Genomic DNA, 24009 nt, shown 5'->3' with positions numbered 1-24009 from the left:
TTACCTTTTACGTGAGGGCTAGTTGAGGGTAGTTTCACCCTAGGGAGGAAAGTGTGTTTTTGTTATACATTCTTTGTTTTCATCCTTTTAGACTTTACTATGTACTTAGTGAGTAAATATTTTATCTAATACTAATATTATAGAGAGGTAAAAGTGGTGTTATATGGGATAAACTCTGGATCTAAAAAACCGATTTTGAAAATTCTTTTGCCACTAGAACGCTACGTTGTTTGTGATCATCAATGATTTTATACTAAAGACTAGCGGACGCCCGCGACTTCGTCCGCGTGGAATTCAGTTTTTTACAAATCCCGCGGGAACCACGGATTTTTACGGGTTGAAAAGTCATCTATGTGTTAATACTGAGTAAAATCTATATTCATTCCAAATTTCAGTCAAATCGCTTCAATAATGACAAAGTTTCATACAAACTTTCATCCCCTATTTTATCCCCTTGGGGGGTGGAATAGATCATAATCCTTTCTTAGCGGATGCCTACGTCATAACATCTACTTCCCTGACAAATTACAGCCCGATCCGTCAGTCACCTCTAGTTTTATATAGTTAGATATGTCACTAGCGAATCGTCTTAATTAATATATCGTCTTAATCACAGAACAGACATCGCTAAAAGCTAACGCTGTTACTTCTTATATCTGTGGTCTTAATTAATCGTCCTAATAGCTAATTGTCTTAATTTCATTTAGTCGCATTGTAAACAACGAAAGTTATTTAAACTCGTACTTACTTTTAATTCCAATTATTGTATTATATTGTAATTGTAACTTTTTTCTTTTCTTTTTTTTTCATTTAATTTGGTAATTATGACTATTTGTGTTATTTTTATTTTGTAATTTTATTTAATTTAATTTAGTAATTGTGACTGATTGTATTTATATTTTTCTTAATTTTATTTCACTGTTTGTATTTTTTCTTTTTCACCATGTACAGTATTTGCACACTATTCATTTAGTTGAATGTTGTAAAGAACAATAATTCTTGCAAATAAACGATATTATAATTATTATTATTATCAAACAAATATTAATAAAATATTGTCTAAAATGTCCAGTTGCGTGTTTAGAAAGTGTAAAAATTGTATAAACATAAATATATAATGTAAGAAAACCCAAAATTGTGCTCAATGGAGTCGCTAAATTCGGATTATTTTTGCGGTGATTTTCTAGCCACGTAAAATGTCTATAGTATAAAATATTCCTGAATACACCTGAGTAAATATACAGAAAATATATATAAAATACAACTACAGCTTGACAAGTAATATTTACTTCAATAATTCAAATTAATGTACACAGATTAATCAATAATATGCAGATGGAGCGCACGGAAAACGAAGGTGTCGTACCCGTTACAAATACAAAATTCAAAACACGAAGCGTCGCATCAGTAATTTTCAATATCAAGACAAAATGGCGTTTTTAAATATTTTAAAAACTGTTCTCGAAAAGTAAAGAAATAAGATGGAGTATTTTTTATTGGATATTATTGATTATTATATTAATTTACGTAATTGTTGTTAGTGTTAAACCTTGAAATACAAATTATGAAAGCTCCTTGACATCCGTATATACAAACATATATGCGGATATCAAGACGCGTGACGTTTGTTTTTTATGGGTTTCACTGCCTTCACCACGCTGCTTAAATAAATAAATAAATAAATAAATAAATAAATATACTTAAACAATACATCCCTATCTAGCCTCAAAGTAAGCATACAGAGTAGCTTGTGTTATGGGTGCGAAGATAGTTGATATTATAATATTAATATACAATTATATACTACATATAAATACTTATATAATGTATAAATACACACAGACACTGGAAAACACCCATGCTCATCACACAAATATTTTCCAGTTGTGGGAATCGAACCCACGGCCGTGGATACAGAAAGCAGGGTCACTACCCACTGCGCCACGCGACCGTCAAAGACTCACTCTGTATGATCTTTATTCTGTGTCTACCACAGGTTAGCGTTAGACTAAAACTAGACAAGTAATATTAACTTTAATACTTATATTAATTAATTACTAATCATTAGGAACTTTCGCAAAAGTAGGTAAAGCCTGCTTCTATTCAACTAGACTTTTCTAGAACATTAAATATAAGAACTTTTATATGAAAATGTTTGCGCAAAATTGCAAATGGCGGACAAGGAATGTCACAGCTCATTACCGTAGCTTGCATTGTCGCTTTTTTGAGCTTTTTGCGCATTTTCGCTCCACCATTAGATGGAATTACTTGTGTACACGTCTCTTTGGCACGGTTGGGTATTGCAGCCGAGTCTCGGGTTCGATTTCTTGCTCGAGTAAGCGATAACATCTTGGTTCATCAATATTAGCCTCAGACTAATTACTTATGGACCTCGCTAGAGTTACTTCTCTGTCAAATTATATGATCAACGATCTAATGCGATTATAAAAACTGTATATATCGATGTTTCATTGTTGTAATTCACGATTACAACAATGAAACATCGATATTAAAGAGACAGTTTTTATAATGACAGCAGAAGAGCAGCTCCATAAAAATACCTTTTCGGGTAGTTGAATCAATGGTAATTTTATACTATAGATCGGTTACGTCCCTACAAAATCACCGCAAAACGTAAGCTGAATTTAGCTACTCCACTGAGACACACAACTTTGTGTATATTGCCATTATATATTTATGTATAAACAGTTTTTAAACATCCTAAACAACTCGACATTGTGTATGTAAAAAGTATTGTTTGTTTAACTTACGTTGTTAATAAGCGAATAAATGAAATTACGACAATTATGAAAAGAAAGAAAAAGAAAGAAAGAAAAAACATTTATTTAAAAAATTGTGTTATACACCACAATGCCTAAGTAAGCATATTCGTCCGCCTCAATTTTGATGCGCTAGTGCCCTATCTTATAAAATATCGTTGCTTAGATCATAAATATCAGCCTCGGATTAATTGCTTAAGGACCTCGCAAGACGTTACTTCTCTGTCAAAATATATGATCAAAGATCTAATGCTATTATAAAAACTGTCTCTATAGTATCGATGTTTCATAGTTGCTATCGTGTTATTTTTTTTCTTTAGATAAGAATAAATTAAAAAAAACGTCTTTACGTTGAGCTGGAGTCGAACTCTGTTTAATAAGTTTAGCCTCTTCACACCACTTGTCCAGTTGAGTCGATATGATAACGTCGAAATGTGTTAACTTGATGCACGGCTTGGGTGTTAGGTTTATTTTCGTTACGGAAATTCTTGATTCGGTCGCTTCGCAATAAAGCTATGCAAACGCTTAAATAACAGATATACCTATTTCAATCAAGCATAATAATTAACAAGTTCTTAAATTAATAATAATCGTTAAAATCTTACAGGAATTTATCAATTACAATTGGAAGGTACGCGAGGGGTAGCTACCCCTAGCGGTTAGCGAACCGTGTCCAAATCCCATCGTAAGCTCCGTGTCACCCCCTACACAGCCCATAAATCAACCCCTATTCCCTCAAAACATACCCCAGTTACGTGAATACCAGACATCATACAGACGTGTGGTGAAAAATAAACATTAAGAACACAGTGCGTGAAAAAAACATTTAATTAATGAAAAATAGGTGAAAATAGTGTGTGTTTTAAAAATCTTAAAGCATTAATTTAATTTTAAAAAAAAAATAAAAAAAAGGTTGAATTGAATTTGAATGTGTGTAATTTAAATGATACTTATCAAATTAAACCATTTACTTGGCAAATAGATAAATATTTAAATCATAATGTAATTTTACTTAGTATCTAGATAGAGAAATGCGTTACAATAAATTAAATTAAATTGAAAACTATTAAAAAATCTAAATTATTTTCTTAAAAATACAAATTTTTGTAAAAAATATTACTTTTAAAACAGCTTCTGATTATATTTCTCTTCAAGGAATTTGTCCGCATATCTAATTAAAATTATTTATTTCAATTTTATTTCTTTTTGACTTTCAAATAATAGTCAAGACTGTCAATGAATAGTGACTCTACCATCGCTTGGGAAAAACCAGTCAAAAAACTGAAAAGTACGTATACTCTTTTGTAAGATTTTCTTTGATTTTCTTGCCGGTTAGGTAGGTTTTCCGAACCGATAGTAGATTTACTATAAACATACAAATTTGGCCTTTAAAAGTGAATAAACCAAGCAAAAATAATCTTTGATTTAAATGCAAATAAAGAAACTTAAAAGGTATCCCAAAAAAGCGATTTTTCATTAATTAAATTACAGCAGTGATCAAATGGAAAATTGAACAGAAAATATGAAAATGCCTAGCTGGTAGATAAAATTTACAATTATTTGTAAAACATTAAATGCAATTAACGTGTTTAATTGTAAATTAACATTCTGTTTGTGAAATAAATTAACAAAATTAATGTTTTTGTCATAAATTAATTGGATTCGAGTGTCCTTTGTCAGATTGGAGTGTTGGAAGATTTTTGAATAATATTTGGACAATTTTACATTAAAAATGTTAATAAGGTATGTATTACATATGTGTTTTTTTACAATAAATAACTTTTTGCTAGAATTCGTTCGAAGAAGTATGTAGGTACTAGGTAGCTATGTATGTTTTTTTTAAAGAATATTTCCCATATTTTTTTATAATATGACCAATATTAACATTCCCCTCCAACTACTCGTTAAATACTGTGCTTGGAGTGGGTACGACAATAGACCAACGGGGCGGGGATCGAACCACCACCCCTCGGTGGTGAGTCCGACCGCTCTTACCGTTGAGCTATTGAGGCTTTTAACGTTTTTCACGGCCTCAGTGGTATGCGCGGTGGATTTAAAAGACGGAGGTCCTGGGTTCGATCCCCGAATGCGCCGATTGAGGTTTTCTTAATTAGTCCAGGTCTGGTTGATGGGAGGCTTCAGCCGTGGTTAGTTACCGCCCTACCGGCAAAGACGTACCGATAAGCGATTTAGCGTTCCGGTACGATGTCGTGTAGAAACTGAAAGGGGTGTGGATTTTCATAATTCATATGAACTATTTTAGTCGCGTAGTTCCCATTCCTGTGGAAATATGGGGATAAAATATAGCCTATGTTACTCGTTGATAATGTAGCTTTCATTTAGTGAAAGATTTTTTCCAATAGTTTTAGAGCCTATTCAATGCATACAAATCAAACCTTTCCTCTTTATAATTTTAGTAGGTATAGATTTAAGCAATGCATCTAGTTAAGAATTGTTTGTTTCTGTATCAGCAATTCATATTGCCCATGATTACATAAATCAATGTAAACTTTCAACCCCTATTTCACCACTTTAGAGGTTGAATTTTAAAAATCCTTAAATCACGTTAAATTTCGTTAATTTTTTAAGATTTATAAATATTTTTTTAAAACTGTAACTCTAAAAAATGAAGGACTTTTCATACAAACTATCAAAACCTGTTTGATATCTATTTTTATTTTAGGGTCAAAAATTACTATATGTTTTGCTCCAAGGTCCCATTTACCATTATACCAAAATTCATCTTGATCGGTTCAGCCGAGGAAGGTAACAGAACAGACAGACAAACAGACAGACTTACTTTCACATTTATAATATTACTAGCTGACGCCGCGCGGTTCACCTGCGTGGTTCCTGTTCCCGTAGGAAAACGGGGATAATATATAGCCTATAGCATTCCTCAATAAATGGGCTATCTAACACTGAAAAAAAATTTCAAATCGGACCAGTACTTCCTAAGATTAGCACGTTTAAGCAAGCAAACAAACAAACTCTTCAGCTTTATAATATTAGTATAGATATATAATAGATTAGTTGTATCTATGCAGTAATATTTGTGAAATGAATCCATAAATCTTCCATAATCATTTTCCTTAAATAATACTCAAAATTACCTAATTTTTTAGTTCTTATGTAAAGTTTTACGATTTACGATACTCATAAAACAGGCATATCTACAAAGCTAGCTAGCTAGCACTGGGCTACTTAAAATCCAATTTAATTAAATTCTAAAAATACGGATTATTTAATCGATATTACCTAATTTTTTAGTTCTTATGTAAAGTTTTACGTTATAAGCTCAGACCAATTATAGAAGGACCTGTATCGCACTCATAGTCACGAACAAAATTGTCTGTCATTGTCTGAGGAAAACGAGTATAGATTTGGTATATATCTAATACTAAACTAGTAGTTTTTGCCCGTTTTTTACAATTCAATTACACAAAAAGGTATTTTTACTGAGCTCTTTAACCGACGAACACGATTACAACTATTTAACATCGATTCTATAGACAGTTTTTAAAATCACATTAGATCGTTGATCATATACTTTGACAAAAAAGTTACGTCTAGCGAGGCAGGTCCTGTACAATAATTGGTCTGAGGTTATATGATACTCATAAAACAGGCAGATATAGCTAGCTAGCACTAGGCTACTTAAAATCCAATCTACGTCGACAGGCTCGATGAGTGAAGGCGCAATACAGCCTCCATCGTGAGCGAGATTAATGCCTAAATTGAACCAGCTCTCTTGTTTCATTCTATAGACTTTGTAGCACAAAATGTTACCTAAGTATTAACAAAAAAATGATTTAAAAGGCAAAATCCATGCCCTATACTACAGCGTTTCTTGATGAGTACTGTTTACCAACAAACAAATTAAAAATGAGGGTACAAATCACTAGTCATTTCACAACTAATAATAATTATAATTAACTTGTTCTTGAATTAATGAAAATAAATTTGATTAATAAGCTTAGACCAATTAGATATGATTAATATATTTTATATAACATTTTATAAACTGTTTATACATATTTTTAAATAAATAAGTTGTGAAATGACATGCGTTTTCTACCTTCATTTCTAATTTATTTGTCGGTAAACAGTATTCATCAAGAAACGCTGTAGAATAGTTCGGTAATTATAACATAACTAGCTGACACTGCGCGGTTTCACCCGCGTGGTTCCCGTTCCCGTAGGAATATGGAAATAAAATATAGCCTATAGCCTTCCTCGATAAATGGGCTATATAAAACTGAAAGAATTTTTCAAATCGGACCAGTAGTTCCTGAGATTAGCGCGTTCAATCAAACAAACAAACTCTTCAGCTTTATAATATTAGTATAGATAATAATCATTTATTTTTGATTTCAAATCCATAGTATATTAGTAACATTTTTACCTTACATATTTTAGTATAGTTAGTAACATTGGAATTTTGTTATATTTTAATTTTTTTTGATTAATCATACACTATATAGGTACTTCCTCACAGCAGCCATAATATAACTAGCCAAGCCGTGATAGCCCAGTGGATATGACCTCTGCCTCCGATTCCGAAGCGTGTGGGTTCGAATCCGATCCAGCGCATACACCTCCAACTTTTCAGTTGTGTGCATTTTAAGAAATTAAATATCACGTGTCTCAATCGGTGAAGGAAAACATCGTGAGAAAACCTGCATACACGAGAATTTTTTTAATTCTCTGCGTGTGTGAAGTCTGCCAATCCGTATTGGGCCAGCGTGGACTATTGGCCTAACCCCTCTCATTCTAAAAGGAAACTCGAGCTCAGCAGTGATCTGAATATGGGTTGATAATGATGCATATAACTAGCTAACGCCATGCGGTTTCATTCGCGTGGTTCCCGTTCCCGTAGGAATACGGGAACCACGCGAATGAAATATATAGTAATAATATATAGCTTATAGCCTTCCTCGATAAATGGGCTATCTAACACTGAAAGAATTTTTCAAATCGGGCCAGTAGTTCCTGAGATTAGCGCGTTCAAACAAACTCTTTAGCTTTATAATATTACTATATATATAATAATTATAATTTCAATCAATCCACTGCAGGACATACATAGGCCTTTTGTAGGCACTTCCAAACATCACGATACTGAGCCGCCTGTATCCAGCGAATGTCTGCTACTCGCTTGTCATCAGTCCACCTGGTGAATAATTAAAAAAATTAATCCCTCACCGTTTGAAACATTTAATTTCTTAAAATGCACATACCTAACTGAAAAGTTGGACGAGCATAGCCTGGATACGAACCTACGCCCTCCAAATCGAAGGCAAAGCACATATCCATGCTATGCTATGCTATTATGGCGTTCATTTGTTGTGTATAAATTTTCAAAACGTTTTAATTACTGAAAGTTGGAGTGCCAATAATAATTTTCTTCGATATTAGAAATAGTTGGAAACTTGCTCGGCTCGTAAAATTTAAATGGAAAGAGCAAAGAGGGTGCGATTTTAATGACGTTTTCATTGATTAATAAGTTTAAAATTAGGAAAGTTTAAGGTCTTAACTTAGGGGGACGGTCTTCCATATTAATTAACTATCTGATGCCGCGCGGTTTCACCCGCGTGGTTCCCGTTCCCGTGGGAATACCGGGATAATATATAGCCTTCCGCGATAAATGGGCTATCTAACTCTGAAAGAATTTTTCAAATCGGACCAGTAGTTCCTGAGATTAGCGCGTTCAATCAAACAAACTCTTCAGCTTTATTATATTAGTATAGATATAAATACCATTAAATAAAAATACCAATTAGTATATTGTGTGGATATGACCTCTGCCTCCGATTCCGGAAGGTGTGGGTTCGAATCCGGTCCGGGGCATGCACCTCCAACTTTTCAGTTTTGTGCATTTAAGAAATTAAATATCACGTGTCTCAAACGGTGAAGGAATACAAAGAGGAAACCTGCATACCTGAGAATTTTCTCAATTCTCTGCGTGTGTAAAGTCAGCTAATCCGCATTGGGCCAGCGTGCTGGACTATTGGCCTAACCCCTCACATTCTGAGAGGAGACTCGAGCTCAATAGTGAGCCGAATATGGGTTGATGATGAAGGTTTTAACTTAGGGGACAGCTTTCCATAGTAATTATTTTAAATACCATTTATTTAAAGAAAAGTACCTATTAGTGTATGCTCCGCGGTTTACCCTCCTAGTTCCCTTACCTGTTTAATACGGGGATAAAGTATAGTCTGTGTCACTCGCTGATAATGTAGCTTTACATCAATGAAAGCATTTTTAGAATGGTAAAGTTATCCGAATTTAAATTTTATTCCGCTTTCAATTTAAATTCGGATAACTTTTAGGCACGTAACATATCTAATAGTAGAAAATCTTTGAAAAATCCAAACAAATGAAGCCCCTAATTAAAATTCCCTCTTTCGTTATCGCCGGCTAGTTAGTTTGTTACCGCTTTATAATACATCAATGTCGACTAATCTGATTCTAGATTAACATTTAACTAGTTAACACTAACCTTGTGAGCTTTTGTACGCGGTTAAAGAATACTGCTGTTGTTTTTAGGGTTCCGTATATGAAAAGGAAGCATAAAGAACCCCTATAAGATATTTATAATTTTTAGTCTCAGACCAATTACAAATGGAATGTACAGTATCGCACCCAAATTCACGAACAAAATTGTCTGTAATTCTTTTAAGGGGGTCGAGGTAAACTCACACATTGTAAATATTTAACACCAATAAATATATTCTGTTTCTTTATACATAAATTTAAATCGTAGTACACACACGTGTAATTTTAACACAATGAAACGTCGATTCTATAGACGCAGTTTGTACAAACACATTAGATCGTGATCATATACTTTTGACAGAGGGGTAACGTCTAGCGAGGCAGGTCCTATGGTGATTGGTCTGAGATTTTAGTACACTACATATTTTTTTTTAATTTACATGTAGCGGGAATTTAAGTTACTGCCATAATATTTTCTAGTTCGACTAATAGATAGACATACGCCTAATTTAAAAAATCCTAGGCAGCAAAAACTATTTTCGTTTGCTAATTTGGCAGAGTAAAGAAAACTTTTCCGAACTAGTATTACGAAAAACAAAATTTGATTCAAGTATTATTAAAATTCTATTCCTATTGGAACATTCAACATTTACTAACCTTTACAGGGCTAAAAAATGTGCAACAATTTAAATGTCCAATTTACAAATTACTAAAAACTGTAAATAGACGATCAATAAAACATTTAATAGGTATTTTTTGAAAATCTCCTCCTAAATACGGGTTAAAACTTTTGAAGAAAATGCGAATTTTTCAAGTTATATTCCCTGTTATTGGTACAATCTATCGTTAAATCTCAGAATGAGAGGGGTTAGGCCAATAGTCCACCACGCTGGCCCAATGCGGATTCTCAGACTTCACACACGTAGAGAATTAAAGAAATTCTCATGTATGCAGGTTTCCTCACGATGTTTATCCTTCACCGTTTGAGACGATTGAGATGATATTTAATTTCTGGAAAAGACACATATAAAAAAAGTTGGAGATGCATGTTCCGTATCGGATTCGAAGCTACACCCTCCGAATCGAAAACAAAGGTATTCACTGGACTATCACGTTCTGAGAAGAGATTCGTGCTCAACAGTGAGCCGAATGTGGGTTAATGTTACAAAATGGGGTAAAATCCAGCTCTTTGTTAAATTTTGGTTAACACTTTCGTGCGTGTGAATTTTAAAACGCGAAATAAATTAATTACTACAATGTGATATCATATTTATCATAATACATATCAACATTTCATATTATTTACTTTTATAATTAATTTTTTAGTTGTTAAGTTACATTTGGCTTATCAGTTAAAAACTGATTGAAATCCTTGATAACACTTTAAACTTGTTTTGTTTTTTTTATAGATATATATTATTATAATTATAATATACTGAGGGTTTTTATAAAATTAAACATCACGTGTTTCAAACGGTGAAGGAAAATCATCGTGAGGAAACCTGCATACCTGAGAATTTTCTCAATTCTTTGCGTGTGTGAAGTCTGCCAATCCGCATTGGACCAGCGTGGTGGACCTAAACCCTCTCATTGTGAGAGGAGACTCGTGCTCAACAGTGAGCCAAATATGGGTTGCTAAATGATGAGGATAATGAAGGTATACATACAAACGACTTCGTCTGCGATAAGATCAATACATATATTAATTTTCCATATACGTGATAATTTTTAAAAAAATACACAAAATGGGAATCCCTTAGCATTATGACATTTTTGTTATAACGCCAAGGGATGTCTAATCCCTTGGAGTCATAACAAAAATTAAATGAAAAAGCTTTATCAAAATTAATCCAATCAAAAGACCTACTAAACATAATGGCACACAAAAAATTATCTCCGCTTTTCACTTACCAATCGGTCCCTTTGCATGTGTCTAACTGACGTTTGACGTAACGACACTGACACGGCCACGTGAGCGGCACGTGACCGGCACGTGAGCGGCACGTGACCGGCACGTGAGCGGCGCGTGGCGAGCCGCGGGTCGTTGCATCATGACAGATACTGGGGGATAGATACTTGTTCTTGATAATTGTAGTTTTTGGTTTCTTCTATCAACTTGAAAATAGTAGGTAGGATGTAATCTATGTTAAAACCACAGTGTAACCAGAGTGAGTCTTTACTGTCTTTATCAACCCATATTCGGCTCACTGCTGAGCTCGAGTCTCCTCTCAGAATGAGAGGGGTTAGGCCTATAGTCCACCACGCTGGCCCAATGCGGATTGGCAGACTTTATACACGCAGTGAATTAAGAAATTCTCTGGTATGCAGGTTTCCTCACGATATTTTCCTTCACTGTTTGAGACACGTGATATTTAATTTCACACAACTGAAAAGTTGGAGGTACATGCCTCAGACCGGATTCGAACCTACACCCTCGGGAATCGGAGGCAGAGGTCATATCCACTGGGCTATCACGGCTCTCAAAAGTCCAGATCCCTAATGATGCCAGTTCGTTTAAACTCGTAAGTAACGACGCCACGCACACAGATGCAAATATAAAGACAAACCGCCATTAATTTCCTATGTTAAACTCATCCATAGATTACTCTGTGCAATAGGGATGATGACTAGGTTCGAATATATTGATTTTTATGATACATTCAGGTAAATAGGGTCAATGTTAACTGATTTATACATAAAAAGCAAAGATTGTCTGGATATTTGCAAAATAAATGAGATTATAAAATTTCAAAATCTATTAAAAATATTTTATCGTAATTAGATGAAAATTCATTCCTTTAATATAAATGTGACATTTTCTAATACATGAACTATAAACATAAACGCACAAATAACAAAGATATTAGTGATTTTGTTTGAACGCCCATACATATCTAACGATCAGCGAGCCAACGACGTCACTAGTTCGTGCCATTTTGTATGGAGCGTTTTTCAGGGACCCGCGCCAGCGCCGCAAATCTGACCCTTTAAATCCCTGTAGCTCCGAAAGTAATGATCGCAGATACCCTGTTACTTTTACAAAATTGCTTTACTATTAGCGTACTCTTAATTTATATACAATTTAAAAAACTGTCATCATCCCTATTATGGTGCTTTAGTTGTTTGACAGCAAGATACCGTCTACTTATTTTATAAGTATATTTCTACAACAGAATCCACCACTCAACTATGCTAGAGGTCAACAAATTAATATCATATCGTATCCCACAGTCATGTAACCCCCATGGGGTCGTAGCCCCATAGCGTCGCTTCCGGCCGGACCCCATGACACACGTAAGACATAAATTAGGGAGATATATCATGGTTTATGACGCTCATGGGTTTTGTATGGGGCGAAAATTAGTATACATTATAGCCAATGATTTTATACTATACTACCCACAGCCCCGCGTAGTTCCCGTTCCCCTGAGAATAGGGGGATAAAATATAGCCTATGACACTCACAAATAACGTAGCTTTCTAGTGGTAGAAGAATTTTCAGAATCGGTTTAGTAGATCCAGAGATTACCCCCTACAACCACACAAACTTTACCTCTTTATAATCATAGTAAATATAATTAACATTAGTTATGAGCCGTGATAGCCCAGTGGATATGACCTCTGCCTCCGATTTCCGAGGGTGTAGGTTCGAATCCGGTCCGGGGCATGCACCTCCAACTTTTCAGTTGTGTGCATTTTAAGAAATTAAACATCACGTGTCTCAAACGGTGAAGGAAAACATCGTGAGGAAACCTGCATACCAGAGAATTATCTTAATTCTCTGCGTGTGTGAAGTCTGCCAATCCGCATTGGGCCAGCGTGGTGGACTGTTGGCCTAACCCCTCTCATTCTGAGAGGAGACTCGAGCTTAGCAGTGAGCCGAATATTGGTTGATAATTAACGAATGAATGTGTCATATGAAAAAGATCATAATTTACTTTTAATATGTATTCCCGTGGGATTTGTAATTAACCACATTTAAATTCTTTTAATAAAACAACTAATGTGTAAGCCCAACCCTTCGAAGCAAAACGATAAACAAATTAAAAATTAGACCCTCTTCATCCCGCACCCCCGCTCGGGGATTAGCTAATATAATCCTTTGACAATCCCGAATCACTATGGGAAATAAATTAAATGCTGGTTCCCGCGGAAAAAGCGACCTGAATGTGCCATGTGAGCTTTTCTATCTGTGCCCCCTACCATAACACTCCCTTTTTAAAAGGTATATCGAATTAAAAGGTTCTTAAATTGTTCATTATCGTTCTACTGCTACTATAGATTAAAAAAAATATAATTTTAAGACATACATAAAAAAAATATTTTTTTGACTAAACGGTCCAAAACGCTATCGGCCATGATGGTCTATATCCATGACATCACGTAAACACTAAAACCAAACGGTTTAATGTTTGGCAAATTGATAATTATTAATTTAGTTTGACGTTTGACTTATTCCTTTAAGGTACTGTTACATATGCTCTAAAATAGCATGCTAAAAACGTGCTATTAAGTATGCTCCATACGAGCATGCCATCAATTTACATTTGCTAGCAATAAGTATGCTATTTTATGTATGCTCCTGAATAAGCATGCTCAAAGCAAACATTACAATTACACATGCTAATTTGTATGTATCGCTCTATATCTATAGTATCGTGTTAGAGAGATGAAGGTGAAGAGAATACAGAATAGCAATGCTGATCGACTAGCATACTCAATAAGCAAACCTGTTCAGACGCGTTAAAAGTTTGCCCCCTCTCACCCGCGCAGCAAGTAGCATGCTCATAAATCGCACGACTGTTAGTTCTTGAGCAAGCTCGAAATAAGCATGCTCATTATTAGCAATGTTGCGATACACATGCTAATAAGTAGCAACTGCTCAATAGTAGCATGCATTCGTGCTTGAAATGAGCATGTGTAACAGTAGCTTTAGTAGAAAATAGACGACAGCATTTTTGACATTTGGACCAGTTTTAAAAATACATAATTTTCTAAATTCAGTTTTCTATGAAATCCTTAACTTTTATTAATTAATATCGATATATTTAGGACCCTTATTCCATGATACGAAATTAATATTGTTTAAACATATTAAATTTGTAATGAGTCAACTACCCTAATAAGCTAACTTTACAAGCACTTTTGATATATTGATCCTGTTTTTACCTATCGATAACGAATGTCATTCCAATATATTTTTAGTTATCGAATGAGAATCGTTAAAACATAGCTAGATGCCCTCTATACAGTGTCGTGCATATCATAGATGCAAAAATGTCCTGCCTACCCTGAGAACTCATTACGAACCTATATAACGATAGGAATTTTCCATTTTGTACATATAGTGCATACCCTAGTTAAAAACCCTGTGCACGCCACTGCCTCTATATCACACTAATATTATAAATGCGAAATTTAGTGTGTGTGTGTAACTGTATATTATGTATGTTTGTTCCTCCTTTTGAGGAATGGAATTTTACTGTGAATTAACACATAGGCTGCTTTCATTCCGGAAAAATTCATGGTTCCCGTGGGATTTGTGAAAAACTGAAATCCACGAAGTCGCGAGCGTTCGCTAGTTTTAATTAAAAAGAAAATAAGATCAATACCTACCTACCCCATAATTTCTCAAGACATAATTCTTCACCACTAATTGAAGTCAGTGATTCAGAAATCCATTTTTTCTCCATAATAAACGGCTCCACTTAGTAAATCGATTTTTTTCCACCGCCCCTCCTAGTTTACAAGCCACGGGGCTCCAGACAAGTAGCGATAGCAAAAATTACTTAACTTTTTTCAAACAACTGAATAATCTTCTACAAAGTTATAAATAATTGGGATGATGACAGTTTTTTAAATTGTATATAAATTAAGAGTATGCTAATAGTAAAGCAATTTTGTAAAAGTAACAGAGTATCTGCGATCATTACTTTCGGAGCTACAGGGATTTAAAGGGTCAGATTTGCGGCGCTGCCGCGGATCCCTGAAAAACGCCCCATACAAAATGGTACGAACTAATGACGTCGTAGGTAGTCGTAGGAATGATCGTTAGATTTGTATGGGCGTATAAACAAAATTACTAATATCTTTGTTATTTCTGCGTTTATGTTAATAGTCCATAATTAAAAAATGTCACATTTAATGTAAGGAAGCTAAAACTGTATGAATTTTCATCTAATTACGATAAAATATTTTTAATAGATTTTGAAATTTTATAATCTTATTTATTTTGCAAATATCCAGTCAATCTTTGCTTTTTATGTATAAATTAGTTAACATTGACCTCATTTACCCGAATGTATCATGAAAATCAATCATTATCTATGGGTAAAAAAAACGATTTGATATAGAAAACAATAATAGCTGAATTTTTATATGGATACCCAGATATTAGTGCATGAATATTGAATATTGGTGTAATAAAAAAAACGTCGTATTGTATTTTTCTGACCCTACACAATAGCATTACGTTCAATAGAGGGGCAACTAAATAGGATTATAATATCTCGGCAGGTCTGAAAGGTTTGGCGTGATGACTTTGCCGCCTCGCTTGTCTAGGGGTGTGCTTGCTGGTACTTGGGTTCTATTCCCGAGTTGCGTGTAAGTTAAATATGAGCTAAAATGTGCGTCTCTAGATCTCTAGATTTATTATTAATTAATATTTAATTGTTTTTATTGTCTGTTTGTTACGAATAGACTCCGAAACTTCTGGACCGATTTTAAAAATTCTTTCACCAATGGAACGCTACATTGTCAGCGAGTAACATAGGTCATATTTTATCATCGTATTCCCACAGATACGGGAAATATGTGGGTGAAACGGTTGGCCATACAAATATTTCCCAGGGCTGGGAATAGAAACACTTTCTTTGTTTTCTTTCTTTCTTTCTTTCTTTCACTGTGCAAATTAAATATGAGCTAAAATGTACGTCTCTAGATCTCTAAATTTATTATTAATTAATTTTTTTTATTGTCTGTTTGTTACAAATAGAGTCCGAAACTAATGGACCGATTTCAAAAATTCTTTCACCAATGGAAATCTACATTATGAGCGAGTAACAAAGGTAATATTTTATCATCGTATTCCCACAAGTATGTGGGTGAAACGGTGGAGCAAATATTTCCCAGTGCTGGGAATGGAACCCACTTTTCGACGGACTCCGTGGCGCAGTGGTATGCGCGGTGGATTTAAAAGACGGAGGTCCTGGGTTCGATCCCCGGCTGGACCGATTGAGTTTATCTTGATTGGTCCATCACCCTACCGACAAAGACTTACCGCCAAGCGATTTAGCGTTCTGGTACGATGTCGTGTAGAAACCGAAAGGAGTGTTTGGAATTTCATAAGCTAACTAACAGCTAACAAGTTAGCTCGCTTCCATCTTAGATTGCATCATCACTTACCATCAGGTGAGATTGTAGTCAAGGGCTAACTTGTAAAGAATAAAAAAAATACTTTCTTTGTTTCAGTACCACTGCACAAATTAAATATGAGCTAAAATGTGCATTTCCCAGGAAATCTTTCTGCATTCTCGAGAATTCTCATCTACTATCGGTATCGTCTTTGAAATCCGTAGAAATCTATGCTTATAATAAAACTGGAACCAGGAGATGGCTATAAGATACTTAGTAGTAGGGGTATGGTAGAGGTAGGGTTGTTTATGGGTAGGTGTAGGGTGGAAATAGGGAAGGGTAGGGTTTCATGCGGAAGAAGTCGCGGGCGTTCGCAAGTTTTAAATGAAAATATAAAAGTTTTACGGAAAATCTATCTAAATACATAAAACTCAAAGGTGACTGACTGACATAGCGATCTATCAACGTATAGCCCAAACCACTGGACGAATCGGACTGAAATTTGGCAGGGACGTAGATGTTATGACGTAGGCATCCGCTAAGAAAGGATAGTGATCAATTCTACCCCCAACGGGATAAAATAGGGGATGAAAGTTTGTATGAAACTTAGTCAATTTTAAACTGATCATGATGAGACTTTGCATGCATAAAGCTACTATGACGTAGGCATCCTCTAAGAAAGGATTTTGATAAATTCCACCCCTAAGGGGATAAAATAGGGGATGAAATTTTGTATAAATCTTTTTAGATTTTCGACTGATTGAACTGAAATTAAAGATCGGAGCTACTATGATGAAGACGTTCGCTTAAATAAGATTTTGATAATTCAACCCCCATGGGGATAAAATAAGGGATGATGGAGGATCTCCTTTGTTGCTGCTACTGAAGCGATTTTGTTGAAATTTGGAATAAAAGTAGATGTTACTCTATACTAACACATAGGCTACTTTTCATCCAGGAAAAATCCATAGTTCCCGCGGTTCTAGTATGCCTATATAAAAGAAAATCGTGTTAGTTACACTGTTTATAACTCAAGAACAGTTAGACCGATTTGGCTGAAAATTGGTGGAGAGGTAGATTAGAACCAGGAGACGAACATAGGATATTTGGGGTAGGTTTAGGGGTAGGGTTTCTTGAATACGAAGTGAAATCCGAAGCCGCATAGTCTAACCACTGCACCATTAAGGTCTTTCTCGCAACGTCATTTAAAACTAAATGTCATCAAAGTAGTTTGTACGTACCATGTACTAGATGATCAAGGGGGTAAATATGGGGTGAATCACTTACGCGAGGGGTCAAACACCCCTTCTATGCACCGGCGGAATCAATCAGCGGGGTGGATTGTAAAGGTCAAAGTTGTTTGGGGTGGTTTTTTTACTAACAAGATCGTTTTACAATGAATAATTGATTTATTTTACTGTTTTTTACGTAAAACCGATAAATAACGTCTAAAATAAATAAAAAACAGCAAATATTCGATTTGTTTGTCTGTTTGTTACGAAACTATTGGACTGATTTTAAAATATGTCTACCAATGAAAAGCTAGATTATCAGCGAGTAAAAAAAGCAATTTATTTTCAATTCGTAACTATACGTCTTCATAATACTGGGGGATTTAATGGATGACCTGGAACCGAAATGACTCTTATAAATGATACTAATTGTATGAATTTCCTCTTCGCTAGTGGAAATGGGAGCCGTGATAGCCCAGTGGATATGACGTCTGCCTCCGATTCCGGAGGGTGTGGGTTCGAATCCGGTCCGGGGCATGCATGGTGAAGGAAAAACATCGTGAGGAAACCTGCATACCAGAGAATTTTCTTAATTTCTCTGTGTGTGTAAAGTCTGCCAATCCGCATTGGGCCATTGTGGTGGACTATTCATTCTGAGAGGAGACTAGAGCTCAGCAGTGCGAATATGGGTTGATAACGAACGATATTATGATTACAAGGCTCTTTTTTCGTGTTGGTTAAAAAGATAATCGCATTTTTTCACCCTCTTTCCTTGGCATGGAGGGTAGAAAAGCCAATAACAACATCGTACTTCATGCAACATACGGTGAAGAGCCGAAGATGATTCATCCGTTAACAAGTACAAATTGGTTTTGAGGAATAACTGTTTTGGTTTAACTGACTTCAAAAAATAATAATAAAGCCCTTATTTGTAATAATATAAAAGTAATTTTTATTTTATTTATTTATTTATTATTCAACAAAAAACACATTTAAATGAAGCCTAACCATAGTGCAACACAAACCACAGTTGGTTGTACCGTGCACTGGTTATTATTATATAATACAATATTTAGGAACAAAAGTAATTAACAAACAGAAGAGGATAAATACCAAGAATAATCATTATAGGGTAGTTAAATAAAAGTGTGAGTGAACCGGTGCTGCGACGCTACACAGGCTGTCCCAAAAAATAATTCTTTAGTTTCCGCTTATGTACGTTCGTGAGTATATTAGAATCTTTTAGAAGATTCTTTACCGTATCCGGAAAATCGTTAAAGATTGTTGGAACAATATATTCATATATTCAATTACATAACATTATTCATCTAATATTAATTTTAAACATGTCAATTTCAATTCTAAATGTTAATAAATGTTTTATGTCAGAAAAATTCTTCGTCATTGTATATTAGTATAAATAAAAAATTCTATAGGTTTATGTCAATTTTGGGTATAGGTCTCTTCCATCCTTTTCCATGTATCTCTATCTCTCGCCAACCTTGTACCTCTTTGAAAAAAGAAGGAAGTTCACAATTTATTTCGTCATTTATAAACCAATTTTGAAAATTCTTTTTTTATTTGAAAGATTATACTTCCAGATTGATCCCAATTAATTTTCGTGAAAATCGGTTTAGTAATTTTGTGTTAAAACGTCTTTGAAGTTGAAATAATATAAGTTTGACATAGTTAATGTAATGTAATGTATAATTAATGTAATTACGTACCGATTGTGATGTGATTCTTTTTTTGGTTTGAAAACGAATTGATTTAGCGAGAGATTGCGAAAAGAAGTGATTTAGATGCTTCCAATCCAAATATCGGCATTTTTCTGATATTTTTTATCCAATGACAACTCGACAAATTAAACCAAAACAGCGATCTAACCGCATGGTTAATATGTAATTCGGTGTACCATTCCAATAATAAGTCATTACATCGTATTCTTAATGATCATCTTAGCTAACATATTATTTCAACGAATAATGATGTTGACTACGTCATTTTACAACAGGTTGATTACGTCATTTCACATCATCTGTGTTTTTTTTTTGTTTTACGATCATTTACCATGATTATAGATGATTGCATAAACGAATATATGATAAAAAACGATGTGGTGTCTCATTATTTAAATGGTACACCGAGATACATAATAACCCTGCAGATGTTAGGTGACTATGCAGATGGAAGCGAGATTACTTAGAAGGTTTCTACGCGGCATAGTACTTCAACCTCATTAAAAAATAGTACAAAAGTTTAATAAATTAATAAAAAATCACATTACATTGTCCAGTGTTTTCTCTTATTTGACTTTATTCACATATTATAGACAAAATTAGATCTGTTCCTTTCTCTCTTCCACAGATGAGGGCGCGTGCGACAAGGACGTGTAGATGCTGAGCCATGGAGCCGGGCTGGGTAGTGCTAGCCGCTGCGCTAGTGGCAGTGCTGGCGCAGAACAATAGAAGTAAGATCTACTTTGTACTAGAACTATATTTTATGACTTTACCCTCACTAGCCTCAGACTAATTAGATAAGGACTAGTATCGCTCCAATACATGAACAAAATTGCCTGTCATTTTTCGAGGAAACAAAACTTAAGTTGTAGGTACCTATATAGTTTTTATAATCGCATTAGATCGTTGATTATACTTTGACAGAAAAGTAACAACCAGCGAGGCAGGCCCATATGTAGTCAGTCTGAGTTATTAATGGTATTTCGTAATGTGGTTTTGAAAACGTATATAGTATATCCATAAGTCGCTGGTTCAAATCCGGCTCGAAGGACCATGAGCGCAGCAGGACTGTATTACCATAGGATGAATAATGAATTGACTCCGATGTAAATGGATAAATCACTTTAATTATGAGAAATATAAATTTAACATGTGTACATAGGCCGGTGGTTTGAAGGCAAGAGAGAGAGCGATTACAAATTACAATGGGCCTGCAGTGTTGCCAGCACGATTTTAATACAATTCTTTTATTTACCATAATGTTGCCTGCAACAGTAGTAGAGCTCATTGTGACAGTTCGTCCGGGGAAATACTGCCGCCATTCTTTATTTTTGGAAGGTGGAAGTAGAGAGAGAAATTCTTATTCTTTTATGATAGCCTGGTACTTTCTAGCTGGCTATGCTATTGCAGTGACTAATGTTGTAGTGAGTCGTGATATGTAATTAAAACGCTTCCTCAAACATGGCATCCTGGTACTTTGTAGCCGGTTTTTTTAGAAGTTGTAGGCTCATCAGTCAGTTTTAAAAAACATCAACCATAGATAATCTTCTATATTGTCAAAGACATCAACTTTATACATTTTTCCTTGGCCCAAAACAAAGCAGTCCGAGCAACACTGGGGCGTGTCACTAGTTTCCCATAAAATCTCGGAATGGATGAAGTTTTGCAACGCTTCATTGTAAACGCGTTTTGCGAACTCTTTCTAACTCTTATTCTTATATGATAACCTGGTACTTTCTAAGGTTATGATATTGCCGTGACGTGTTGTCGTGAGTCGTGATTAAAATGCTTCCTCAGCCATGGCACCCTGGTACTTTGTAACTGGTTTTAAAAAGTAGTAGAGCTCATTGTGACATAGTTCGCCCGGGGAAGTACTACGCCATGTTTATTTTTGGCTTAAATCAGCTGGCCTACTCATTATTTAAAATTTTTGTCTTTCAACCTATTAAAAGAAACATCAAATCTGTCATTCAATTAAAACATTTAAGACTTCCATTTTATTTTTATAATAACTTTAGGTTAGGTTAATTACGAGTAATTTAAATATTATTGTATTTAGTTACTGCAAATAATTGTAAAAGCAATCTTGAGTCGAAATAAAACATGGACACCACGGACTTCATAATTTTCTTGTCCCAAAACATATAAAGCATTCCGAGCAACACGGGGGCGTGTCACTAGTTTCCCATAAAATGTCGGAATGGATGAAGTTTTCACCGCTCCATTGTGGACGCGTTTGGCGAACTCTTTCGCAGTTCTTTGTAAAGTTCTCACAATAAATCCATTCACAGATGACAAGCAGTTTGTGAGACACTGCGGGATGAAAAGATTCGCGAATTTAATTTTGAAATTGGCTTTTGGATACCCCACGAAAGTCATATCTCATTTGACTGAACGTTTATTCGACTATGCACCTACCGTCAATGATGTTAAATACTGTTAGATGTGTTACTAGCGCGTGAAAAATGAGGCGCTCAAAAGAGGTAATTTATACACAACTCAATGTTAGTTGTGGTCGACAACGAACGTTATTTAAACAAATAATACCTAAATATCGTCTACAATGTCAAGTTGTGTGTGTTCAGGAAGTGTAAAAACTATATATACATATATATATATATATATATATATATATATATATATATATATATATATATATTGGAATTAAAGACAAAATTGTGCATGTGCGCTCAGTGTTGTAGCCTATTATTCGGAACACTTTTAGAGGTGATTTTGTAGGAACGTAACCTATCTATAGTATAAAATTATCATTGCCGACCATAGGTAGTCCTACTACAAAACGTATTTTTAACCGACTTCAAAAAAAGGAGGAGGTTCTCAATTCCCCGGTATGAAAAAAATAAGGGCAGTAAAATTCGATGAACGAATGATAGCGATACGTTTTTTGTGCGCAACCTATTCTGCGCACCTTTCACATTGCAGGCGATAATTAATCAATTTTTAAAATGCTTTTTTCCAGATTGGTACCGTTTCATTTAAATAAAAATTAGTTTAGTAATTTTTTTAATAATTTAAATTTTTTTATTTAAATTTTTATGTTAAAAATATTATTGAAGTTCTTTACGCTAACTTGACTTGGGCTAAGCTAGTAAATGCGTTACGCAAAACGTAATCGGGCAAGGCGAACGGACGTTGAGGGTAAACTCTGAATCTACTGAACCGATTTTGAAAATTCTTTTACCACAAGTACCACGTTATATTACACACGTTATATTTTATCCCCGTATTCTCACGGGAACGGGAACTACGCGGGTGAAGCCGTAGGCGTCGTCTTTAATAACGCGTAGGCTACCGTATTAAAACTTTTAGAGTCCTGCGAGAAAATCGAATTAATCGTTCATTCTTGCTCAACTTCCACCTAACTTGTGTACCATTACAGAATAGGGTAGTTGATAATTAGGAATGAGGGTCCGAAATATATCGATATCAAATAAAAGTTAAGGATTTCTTATATGAAACCCCAGTATAATAATAACTTAATATACAAATCATGTATTTTTGCAAATAACCCGAACGTCAAAAACGCTGTCGTCCATTTTGTGACGTCACAATGTAACTTGATGTATATGTAATAACTAATATTTTTGTCAAACGCTTTGTTTTGTAAAAATTTGTTAACGTGACGTCATGAAACAGTTGAAATATAGACCATCATGGCCGACATTGTTTTGGCTTGTATTGTCAAATAAATAAATTATAAGTAATCTAGTAGAACGATAATAATGATCAATTTCAGACAATATTGAACAAAATGCATTCTACTTTAAGCAATAAAACTCGAAAATGCAACAAATCAATGGAAATAAAACGAGAACTACTGTATATGACTGTAACTTTCTACAATTTTCCCGCCAAAACTCTAGCCATAAAAGTAAACATTAGAACAGTCAGCAATAGACAAACTTCGTACCGGAAGTGGTAGATTTAGCGCCCAAACGGAAGACGGCGGTCGTTAACTAACTTCCGGTATTATATTGCTTTTAAACATGGCGGCTTAATTAGATTCCATGTAGTTTATGGTTTTTGATTTGTGCTTTTACTTATATTGACTTAGGGTTGCAAAATGCCTCGTCTGTATGCTTAGGTATCTTGTAAAGATTTATTTAAGCTATTGCATTGCTTTTATTGCGGGCTTTGAGCGCGGTGACTGAATCAAGAAATTCCGTGACGAAAATAAATCTAACACCCAAGCCGTGCATCAAGTTAACACATATCGACTCAACTGGACAAATGGTGTGAAACTAAGGTTAAAGAACTTATTAAACCAGAGTTCGACGTAAAGACATATTTTTATTTATTAATTGTTGTTGTTTTATTTAAGTGACTTTATTTTTGTATTTCTCATTAATTCAATAAAAGATAAAAAAAAATTGTTTTCTTGTGTTT

The 24009-nt window shown here is 34.6% G+C and overlaps 1 protein-coding gene across 1 annotated transcript in view; it reads left to right on the top strand.

The window, feature by feature from the left end:
• The window catches only part of LOC112048777 (igLON family member 5), a 152989-nt gene that overhangs the window by 109181 nt on the left and 19799 nt on the right, over nt 1–24009 (top strand). Inside the window, exon 3 of the mRNA XM_052890029.1 lies at nt 20231–20333. Within this exon, the coding sequence (XP_052745989.1) occupies nt 20270–20333 (64 nt within the window). The 5' untranslated portion in view covers nt 20231–20269. The remainder of the gene's footprint in view (nt 1–20230; nt 20334–24009) is intronic.

Source organism: Bicyclus anynana, chromosome 27 (assembly GCF_947172395.1).
Source record: "Bicyclus anynana chromosome 27, ilBicAnyn1.1, whole genome shotgun sequence".
NCBI classification, from domain to species: Eukaryota; Metazoa; Arthropoda; class Insecta; order Lepidoptera; family Nymphalidae; genus Bicyclus; species Bicyclus anynana.
This window is presented reverse-complemented; position numbering and strand designations above follow the sequence as displayed.